The sequence below is a fragment of the Acipenser ruthenus genome, chromosome 38, assembly GCF_902713425.1.
Source record: "Acipenser ruthenus chromosome 38, fAciRut3.2 maternal haplotype, whole genome shotgun sequence".
NCBI classification, from domain to species: Eukaryota; Metazoa; Chordata; class Actinopteri; order Acipenseriformes; family Acipenseridae; genus Acipenser; species Acipenser ruthenus.
The window spans coordinates 129021-140270 of NC_081226.1; the positions used below are offsets into that span (position 1 = coordinate 129021).

Genomic DNA, 11250 nt, shown 5'->3' on the forward strand with positions numbered 1-11250 from the left:
ATACAATATGTGTGCACATTTTCTTTGTGGACAGATGGCAGTGTGTGCATGTCAACTGATTTCAGATAATAGAAACAAACAAAACCAGCCCTACTGTATGTGTTAATAGAGCACTGACATATTGTACAATTGCATTCACACAAAGAAATCATCTATATCCTTAAAATGTATTGACTTGTATGAAAGTTGGTTGTTAGGAAAGGGTCTACTCCAGTGGTGCAGAACGAGGGTCATTTTAGCACAGCTATTTTTAATTGAACCAATTGGGCCGACACCTCTATTCAGACATTAATCTGTTAAGTATTCAATTGATAACCTCTAAAACCTGAAGTGGAATGGCCCTCAGGAACCTATTACCTTCCCACAGTACTTTTAAATACTGTGAAACTGTACCCCCTTTTTCTTTTGTACAGTATATTATACATGAATACTCACATTCATGCATCCCTGCTCTTAATACAATACACACTAACATACTAAGATAAAATAATCTGAAACATAGTCTTACGTTCAAGTGCATTTTTATTTGGGATTAGGTTACAACTTTAAGAAATCAAGCCAGCAGGCATTTGCAAATGTATTTTCCATTGTGTTTTCATTGTCAACTCCCTTATTTAGGTTGTGTTTAAAAGTCAGCTCATTTAAGAAAAAAATCTAACATATAAAATATGTGTCATTACAGAAAGTGTTGGTCATATATTTCTAACTCCAGCGTCTCTACACGAGACCTAGTCTGTCATTGCGTGCCACACTGGTTTCAGGTTGTGTCACACTGCGACCTTGTAGTGACAGCTCAACAGGCAACCAAGCATTCTGGTTGGGCCGGTCTTCCTAATGCGGACGCAGGGAATGTGAGGACAAGGCAACCCCCAGACAGGGACTGTGCCTGCCAGACAAAATCTTAACCACTGTGCAAGAGAGCCAGACTCGCTCGGATCAGCTAAGATGTTACAGGGCTGAGGTATTGCATCACAATATAGCTATATATATGAGCTGTGCAGGCGTAGTCTTCTGTGCTCAAGTTGGGGGGAGAGCTCCATAATTATGAGGGTGTGTAAACAATTACTCAAGCAATCAAGCCTGATTACACAGTAAATAAAACATGCTACTCTTCCAGTCGTACTCTGAAGGGGTGTTTTTTTTTGCGATTCATGAATCTGTACAAGAGATAAAAGACAATGGTTTAATTTAATTATTTTTGCGGTTACATGCAGTAACTAAAATAATTGTCCCATGAGTATCAAACCAAAACGTTTTTCATGAGAAGTGCATGAATTAATAGCCTTGACTTTCTTTAAAAGCATTTTAAATATGGTCAACACTAAACCCCGAGTGAATGCACTCACCTGCAGCATTTTACCCTGAAACACAAAGCAGAAGAACCAGAACAGCAATCGCCACCTCTACTGCATGTCCAGATGCCAAGGAAGCAGAACCATTAGGGTCTACAAGAAAACATTACAAAATAAAATACAATGTACAGCAGCCTTCTGGATATCTTAAATAGAATAAAAAGCTGATCTAAGGGCACTTGTAACATTTAAACGGTTATGTAATATGCACTAGCAACTTATCACTGCTTCCTTCTTCCTCATCTGTTCTGTATTTGTATTTCACACGTTTGAGATATGCAGGTATTTCAAAGACATCTCTATTTGCTTTATGAAAAATGACTTTCTGCTTCCTGATACCTAATCACGTGAAGGTGTGTTGCATTTCAAATTCATTCCAGCGGTCTAACTGCAATCAGACGATATGACGTATACGCAGGACACAGTACCAGGGTCCAGCAGTTTATCTATAATGCTATATTTGAAATACTTGCATTGAAAAAATAATCTCAGTAAAAAAAAAAAGAACTAGTAATATTGTTAATAATGAAGTTGCCCACGTAAAATACTGTACTGAATGTAACATAAAAGCATATATTTAAATAGTTAGCAAATGCCTATGCAGTGTACACATTAACTACTTGTATTCCATAACTGTGAGAAGCCTTGAACACTCACATCCCAGTGAAGAAGTTAGAAATGTACTTGAATTCAGCATGCGTAGAAAAGAGGGGAGATGTTTTTTATGTTACTTACTATTGACAACCAGTGTGTATCCTGGACTAATCATTCCACTTATAGGGTCAGAAGCTACACACTGATATGTGCCGTTATCAGACTGCAGGACTGGGTTGAAGGAGACAGTGCTGCTCTCTCCAGACAATGTTATCCTCTCATTAGTGGAAAGAGGCTGATCGTCTTTCAGCCAGCGCCACGAGTCAGCAGTCCCAGACACTTCACAGCTCAGACTGAATGTCTTGTTTTCTATTGGCTGTGCTCGGCTGGGAGATACAGCCACTGTAGTTATCGGTGCTGTGGATAGAAGAGGCAGCGTTTAACATGGTCAGAGAACAGATATTGTACAAAGTTTTGTCACATTCTGAATGTGCAAACCACATCACTTACCCACAACAGAGAGCTCTTGTGTGAACGCAGCGTATCTGCGGGTTATATTGTTATAAGCCATGCAGGTATAGTTTCCAGCATTGTCCAGGCTAAGCTGTGTAATTGACAGCTCTGAGGCCAGTTCCTTCAAATAGATTCCATTAAATGCCCATTGGTAGATAGCAGGTGGATAGGACTGTGCAGAGCAGGACATAGTGAGGTCTACTCCCACAAAATATACTTGGTTTGGGGGGCTGATAATGACAACTGGGGCATCCGGTCCATCTGAAAATGAACATTCAAGTTAAAAAGTAAACTCCATGGAATTCCAATCAAACATCCACACTGTAGCAACCATTCCTCTTGGCCCTGCATTGGAGTCTGTAGCTAAAGGAAAAACTGCAGGTTCTCTTCAGAGAGAAAATGTAAGCACATTTTTTTCTACATTATTTTATTTTTGCCTTTCACATTATACAACATAATATTGTGCATAGGACATAATAATGCAGCCAGCAACAGTTCAACATCATAGAGCTATTTTCCACCACAAATGTATCGCACAAGTTCTACCACACTTGATGATACAACTCTTTCTTCCTACAGTATGATTATCTTTAACGCAATGGTTTAGTCATGAAAAACAAGCAAAGCAGCCGGATTCATGGTCCTAGTTTTCTGATTCAATTACTGATTTAAATCCTATCCCCTATTGACACTTTGCTGTGACAATGTGCCCGTTGCTTCGTTATGTGTTTGCTGTACAGCATAAAACGAGTGAAATACGGTGGAGTAATAAACAACAGAGCTTTATAAAATAACAAATAATACATAATAAGGTTTGAACTTAAAATTTAAAACCATGTGGGTTGAAATATGGGGATATTGCCTGGAATCTGTCAGTTTTATGCCACTGGAGAGGAATTACTTTTTATAATTTCACTCAGTGATTCGTGGCTCAGTATGTTATTTGCTCACTCTTCCACCTTTCATTGACAAAACAGACTCAACACAAGATTCCAGGCAGTAGCATCTTTGTATTCCACACACTACTTTAGAAATGAGTGCAATACTTACAGTTCACAACGAGGTGAAACGGCTCGCTGGTGCTGTTGCTGGCAGCGTTAAACGCATAGCAATACAGGGTCCCATCATCAGATCTCAACACCCTGGGTATGGTCAGTGTTTTATTGTCATCACTCAGACGAATCCGCTCACTGTCACTAACCACAGAGCTGCCATTGAGCCATCTGTAGAAGACGGCAGAGCCATAGGCTGTACAGGTCAAACTGACAGTGTCATTGAACTCCACTGGATCAGTCACATTGGAGCGGACTGTGGGTTGGGAGACGTGTGCTATGGGTAGAGAAGAAAACAAAGGTGGGTTGGAACTGGATTTCACTGGAAATATTATGAGGAAAACTAGATTATTTTTGTATGTATTTATTGTTCAAGGATATACTGTCTTATATGCAGATTTAAATACGGAGTTCCTCATGCTGTGGTTGTTTGTTTGAATTTTCAAGACAAAGGCAACTGTTGCTGATGACCAGTGTCTGAAAGAAATGCTCCAAATAGCTTTAAGTATATCATGGTCTTTCAAATAAATGGATCGTTAGGGAAACAACTGGTCTCCTCCCTCACAAACTCATTTGACTTACTAGTCAATTGAAATTCCTTTCTGATTGAAGAAGTCTTCTTTCCTGTCACTGAGTTGAAAGCCTCACAAGTGTAACTCCCAACGCTGGCTGGCATTACAGGACTTATTGTGAAAACTGAGCCCTGCGCAATTTCTTTCCCATTGAATAACCAGGTGTATTCACAGGGGGGATGAGAGAGAGCAGAACACGTGAACGACGCTGTCGAGCCTATAGGATATGCATCAGGTCCTGAAATAGAGACCTGCTGTGGTCCATCTGCAATACAAACAATGCTTTGAAAAGCTTTAAACACTCACAACCCAGTGGAGCAAACAGAAATGTGTGAATTCAGCAAGCTTAGTGAAAGGAGGGAGATAGGTTTGTGCACTGCTTACAATTGACAACCAGTGTGTATCCTGGACTAACCATTCCACTTATAGGGTCAGAAGCTACACACTGATATGTGCCGTTATCAGACTGCAGGACTGGGTTGAAGGAGACAGTGCTGTTCTCTCCAGACAATGTTATCCTCTCATTAGTGGAAAGAGGCTGATCGTCTTTCAGCCAGCGCCACGAGTCAGCAGTCCCAGACACTTCACAGCTCAGACTGAATGTCTTGTTTTCTATTGGCTGTGCTCGGCTGGGAGATACAGTCACTGTAGTTATCGGTGCTGTGGATAGAAGAGGCAGCGTTTAACATGGTCAGAGAACAGATATTGTACAAAGTTTTGTCACATTCTGAATGTGCAAACCACATCACTTACCCACAACAGAGAGCTCTTGTGTGAACGCAGCGTATCTGCGGGTTATATTGTTATAAGCCATGCAGGTATAGTTTCCAGCGTTGTCCAGCTGAAGGAGTTTAATGGATAGCTCTGATCCTGATCCGTTATAAAAGACACTATTAAATGCCCATTGGTAGACAGCAGGAGGACTGGACTGTGCAGAGCAGGACATAGTGATGTCTGCTCCCACAAAATAGACTTGGTTTGGGGGGCTGATTGTCACAATGGGGGTGTCCGGTCCATCTGAAAATGAACATTCAGGTTAAAATAGTGACCACAATGGGATCTCATTCAGACACCAATCATACTGCCCCCTGTCATGAGATCCCACCACTAAAGCTACAGCACCTTCTTACACAAGAGACAGCTGACAACTCTGAAACATTATTCATACATTATAACTACATTTAAGATTAACCACATGCTGCCATCTTGCTAATGAATGCACACCCATGCAAACATCCATCAACACTCACAGTTCCCATTGAGATCCAAAGGCTCACTGGCAGGAGACCCATTGGAGACTGCTGCTGTAGAGAGAAAGCAGAAGGATCAACTGTCACGTATGTTTAGGATAGATTAAAATGAAGCAATGGAAAACTTCTGCGATTAACGCGTTCATTTTTGGGGAGATTAGTTTTTTTTTTGTTTTGTTTTGTTTTTTGTTTTTTTTAAACACACCTTAATCGCACTCCTGTTTTGTCCCTCTTAGCATACCGTAATTAATTTCCTGCAATGCCAGGGTAGAATGAGTGTAGTCAATGTTTGAATATAAAATTAGTCACAGAACCGCATTATGTAGCAAAGCACTCAAACTGAAGGACTTGTGAATGGAACATTTATTTTTGGAAAACTCTCTGATGGTTCATTGGATAGAAAGAGGGTTACATGTATCTACTGTCAAAGTGAGTTCCATTATCACAGAAGTGCGTCTAGTGTGCTGTACCACCTGCGTGCTAAACATGCTTTCACTTCTCAAAATACATGCTTGTAGTTTTTCTGCTACAGACAACAACAATACAACAGCAAACGAAACCTGTCAGTTTCAACAGAGTACTCTAAGAAATTCAGGATCACTGCGAACCCATGAATCAAGCTGAGTATAATACTATAACCAGTGCTATTGGATAGCTATAGACTGCAGACCCGTTAACATTGTAGCTTTGTTTTATTTCAATAATCTCATTTATTATAAACAATATTATTTACAATGATGGAGGATATAACCGTTATTCATTGAATGTTTTGTTTTATTTAGGTAATTTCAAGTTATTAATAAAATAGAATTTAAAATTATTATTATTATTATTATTATTATTATTATTATTATTATTATTATTAAAAACATCAGTTTATGAGTAACGGAAACTGTAAAGTGAACTGATAATTGTAAATGAAGTAAGGTGAGTAATAAACTGACTCCACTGTGATTTAGCAGTTGGTTCAAACAATTTAACAACAATGCTGGATTGTAAATAAATATAAAACTATAAAGAGAATCCAGAAATATGAAATCAGGGTTTTATGCTGGGTTGTTTTTTGTATAATAATAATAATAATAATAATAATAATAATAATAATAATAATAATAATAATAATAAAGTGTAGGTCGGTAAAGTTTGTGTTCTCTTCAGAGGAACAGGTGTTCTTGCTCAGCATGAGCTACCTACACAAAGTACGCATGCCCGCACAAAATTCGCATTTTTTTTTTTTTTTTTTTTACTTTACTTCCTCCCTCTTCGATACACGGCCATAAATCCGAGCTACCATTTTCGGTAAGTTATAGCTTGTAACTTTGTACAGGTATCAAATACGGTTAATATTGCTATTAACTATAGACAGGAAAGCATCTATGGGCTATCCAAACCCGGTGTAGCGTGAAAAAGTGCCCTACATGAGATATACCCTGATTTAAATCACTAGATGTTTGTTTGGTTTTTTTTAATCACTGATTTAAATCTTTTTTTTTAATTTACTACCTATTTTATATAGTTTCTCAAGGCAAAGACATGAAAAGTATGTTTTAAAGTTTGTAATGGAAATCATTAACACGAGCATCTTCAACTCTTACTGTCTATAAACGAAAACTCTTAGGGCTGTATTGTGATCACAGAGCAAATGCGAGTGCCAGCGCGAATGGCGATCGCCCTGGTTTTTCTGTGGCGCATAAATGGAGCGTAGACGTAAAACGAACAAACAAACAAACAAACAAAATAGTGAAATGATATTCTGAAGACACGTCTTGCCCTTTATAGAGCGCCTGCCCATCACTAACATATTCACCGAAGCGATTCAGATTCAAATAGACAATTGAGCTCTGTGTTAGACTCGCTGAAACCAGGTTTATTTAGTGGTGCAATCAGGAACTTTACAAATGAACACACTATAAAAAGCAAAGCAGTCCTAGGTAACAGCGGTGTGTGTTTGGACTGACACAGAAAGAGGAAATGAAAGAAACAAAATCAAAGAAAAGAATGACTGGGATGAGTGAGGGGGGTTTTCTCTGGCGTACTCCATCGCGAAATCCTTGTAGTTCACATTTAGAGGGTGCCACAATGACAAATAATTTGCTTTATTTATGTATTCATTTAAGATTGAGTAATTTAGTTTGGTATGTAACTATTTACACATCACCATTTCCAACATCCTTAAATTTACAGTTTGGAGGTACTGTAAAGCTGCAACTACGCTACTACGAAAGAAAATCCATAATTTAAAAAAAAAAAGAAAAATCGATTTAAATCAAATAAATCCGATAAAAAAAGTATTTCCTTAGCACATTTTTTGTTGCTTTTAATTACAGCATTAGAATACAGAGCTCAATGAAACGTGCTCAAAGTACCCGTTTTAACGATCTCTCCCCCTCGTCCAAAGACACCACCAAACTCCCAACAGTTCAGCAGCCACGTCACAGTGCGCAGGGTCTTCCAGTTAAAGCTACGGTAGCATTAGCTGCGCACTACAAACCAGACGAATCATTTGTTTTGCTGTATTAATTCTACACTAATAACATTAATAAAATAATCTAACAGTGAAAATACTGTAACCTGGCCAGAACAATAGAAAATACAAATTTACAGCATATATACAGTATATATATATATATATATATATATATATATATATATATATATATAAAATGTATTTTTTTTTTTTACCTTTTATCAGCGTCAAAAGAAGGAGGCTCAGCACCGGTGCTCGTGTGTTCTTCATTGTGGCGCATGAGTAATGAGTGAACAAACTCACTATCCGGGGAACTTATATCACAAACTCATCAGATTAGTCTGTTTAAATTTGTAATCAAAATAAATAAATCCGTATTTAATAATGAGGTGTTTTTTTTTGTTTGTTTTTTTAGGTTTGCTTCTGTTCCAACAAGCTTGAACATGCTTAAAAGAAACTGAAGACAACCTTCCCATAATTTTTTCAGTAAGCTATGCAGCTTTCCCATTGCTTCCCAATCTTCAACTTTGCCATACTTAACAGCATGTAATGTGACTGGGCTGGATTTTTGAATGTGGATCCACACATTCATTTATGTTAAAATTGCCCCTTCTAAAGTAACTGTTCCAGATTATAGAAAATACAATATAAATACATATATGCAACAGGTGTAATTACAGAAAGCATGGCTTCTTAGGAGCTGAGAACAATTAAAAAGGTAAAATTAAGCACATTATTAGTTCAATGAAGGGTTTAATTGAGTAATTGAGAGTGCAGTTGGAATGAAAACCAGCAGACACAGGGGTCCCCAGGACCAGGGTTGGGAAGACCTGCTCTAAGGGCACTCACAATAAGTAAATAAACTACATAGATGAGAGGCTCTCAAGGTCAGGGACAAAATATTTGTTCTACATTTGAAGAGGAGAAGATTATTTATGCAGCAATACGTTTATAACGATACTATCTGTATATAGCACCTTTCATAGTGGATCACCATCACAAAGCACTTTACAGAGGCAGGCTGTGAACTGTGCATTATATGCAGAGTCACTTACAATAGCACGTTGATTTAACATCTCATCCGCAGGACGCAGCGCAAGGAGGTTAAGTGACTTGCTCAGGGTCACACACAGTGAGTCAGTCAGTGGCAGATCCTTCTAACATGCTAGTGTCCACTGTAGCATAATTCATTTCCCCTGTAACACATATCATACAAAGCAGGTCTCTTCAATTGTAAGTGTAAGAGTCATTGATTTGAGTCTGCATAAGATTTGGTGGGAGATTCACGACTAGTGATTCCCTAGCTATGAATTGTGCTATAAATACTTTAAGCTTATAAACTAATGAATCTTGGTGATGTTTGAAATTGTAGTCATGACATATAAAGAGTGTGGCCAAGGTTAGTGAAAATATAGTCCAAATGGTGGTTTTAGAATGACCTGACTTTTTTTTTTTTATATCGCCACATGGTGGCAGTGTTGTTTTATTATTAGAAGGCTGTGGTGGTATGGTACAGATATGCGCCTGCTTTTTTCAAACATCATTATTGGAGAAGTAAGACACGTGGCTGTCCCTCGATGTCCCTCAGTGTTTGTCACAGTTTTCAAAGTGTGTAATTACTAAGTGGGATGCATTAAATGGTAAACAATATATACCGTTCCTCCATGTGTAATGCTTCGGGTTTTGAGTTAGCTGTGCCTGCGCAATGCATGCTAGTAAAACGCATCCACATTCACATTTATAAATATTATAAAATATGTTGTAGAGCATTATACTGCATACAGCTGACTCCACGTTGTTTTCCTGACTCATTAATTTTATTAGAATAAGCTTGGCAAGACATAAACACCAGATGGCAGCATTGCGGAACTATCCTGCTAATTACAGTCAAAAGCTCCAGAATTTTATAATTGACATTTATCGTTATCATTTACCCGTTTTTATTGGGGTTTAAAAATTAAAACCTTGCACACAGTGACAAGAAGATCAGTATTTTATTTAAAAAGTCGACGTTATATATATATATATATATATATATATATATATATATATATATATATATATATATATATATAGATAGGGCTTACGTTTCCCTTTTTTTACCAGTGAGTTCATGAAAAAGTAAATAAACAGAAGTTGGTGTTGACATTTTTCGCAGAGATAAACCATCTTTCTGTTGTAAAGCGGATGTGTCGGTTTATATCATTTAAAAAAATCTCACTTTTTAATTTGTATATTTTTTTTTAACCTCGAGTTTATCATACACTACATGTTCTTCGTTTAGACTTGCCACTGCGTCACATTTCCGTCGTGGAGTCTTGATATAAGTCATTGGCATTAATCTGGTATTGCAGGGTATTGTTAGATTAGTGTTTGCACTGTAGTTAAATATTAAGCTCTTTAGGAGTGAAAGCATTTATAAAACAGCAGTGGGATATGCGGTAATATAGAAACCTCTGTGACAAAGTCTTTCTCATTTTCTTCACTGTCTGTTCAAAACATTTGTCAAATAACTGTTTCTTTGATATACACTTGTTATGTTAATGAAGTTGTGTTCCCTATGAAATCACTACAAACTTCTAAAAGTGTTGCCTCTGTGTAATTATTGATTGACATGCCTGCTACTAATCCTTTAAATTATTTAAATATATATATATTATTATTTATTTCTTAGCAGATGCCCTTATCCAGGGCGACTTACAATTGTTACAACATATCACATTATACATTATTTCACATTTTACAGATATCACATTATTTTTATATACAATTACCCATTTATACAGTTGGGTTATTACTGGAGCAATCTAGGTAAAGTACCTTGCTCAAGGGTACAGCAGCAGTGTCCCCCACTGGGGATTGAACCCACAACCCTCCGGTCAAGAGTCCAGAGCCCTAACCACTACTCCACACTGCTGCCCATATATATTATATATATTTTTAATACTGTTTTTGGTATTTGCCTGCGAAAAAAAAAAAAAAAAAACTGTTCTTGTTACAACACCACATAACCACATTTAAGCTGTATGCAGCATGTCAATCCCTTCAAACTAAACCATCGCAGTATATCATGTGCATTTGAAGCTGCATGCAAGCAGATTCTTATGAGAAAAGATACAGAAAAGAGGAAGCCAAGGAAGTACCGTTACTGTTGCAATGATTTTTGAAATTGTGGTGGCTGTCTCTCTAAGTACTGCAGTACAGCCCTGGGAAATATGAAAGCAAGGCTTCTCAGTGATCTTTACCACGGATCATCATTTTGCTATGAATGTGCACGAATGAATGTGGTTGTTCTTTAAAGGCTGTTTTGATGGGATAAAGTTTGATACTCATGAAACTGTTCCAGGACTGTTAACGGTGTCTTTGACAGTGTGCAGCAATAGTCAGATTCATGGAAAACTTTAAATACAAAAAGAATGTTCTTTTGAGCCTTTCAGCACTGCAGATCTG

General features: G+C 37.6%; 1 protein-coding gene across 1 annotated transcript; it reads right to left on the reverse strand.

The window, feature by feature from the left end:
* Window positions 1–533: 533 nt before the first annotated feature.
* Window positions 534–8124, reverse strand: LOC131707114 (carcinoembryonic antigen-related cell adhesion molecule 5-like). Its single transcript, XM_059009302.1, has 10 exons — window positions 8016–8124; window positions 5334–5387; window positions 4837–5100; window positions 4468–4743; window positions 4094–4348; window positions 3510–3788; window positions 2457–2720; window positions 2088–2363; window positions 1347–1445; window positions 534–1157 (listed from the first exon to the last, which is right to left on the reverse strand). The coding sequence occupies exons 1-9, from the start codon at window positions 8068–8070 to the stop codon at window positions 1357–1359; spliced, it is 1812 nt and encodes a 603-aa protein (XP_058865285.1). The 5' UTR covers window positions 8071–8124; the 3' UTR covers window positions 534–1157; window positions 1347–1356.
* Window positions 8125–11250: the final 3126 nt, after the last annotated feature.

Coding starts and splice junctions, on each gene's coding strand:
- LOC131707114 (XM_059009302.1), bottom strand. CDS start 8,070: ATGAAGAACACACGAGCACCGGTGCTGAGCCTCCTTCTTTTGACGCTG. Junction 2,364..2,456: donor ACAAGAGCTCTCTGTTGTGG/GTAAGTGATGTG, acceptor TTCTATCCACAG/CACCGATAACTACAGTGGCT. Junction 1,446..2,087: donor ATACACACTGGTTGTCAATA/GTAAGTAACATA, acceptor GTTTTCTTGTAG/ACCCTAATGGTTCTGCTTCC.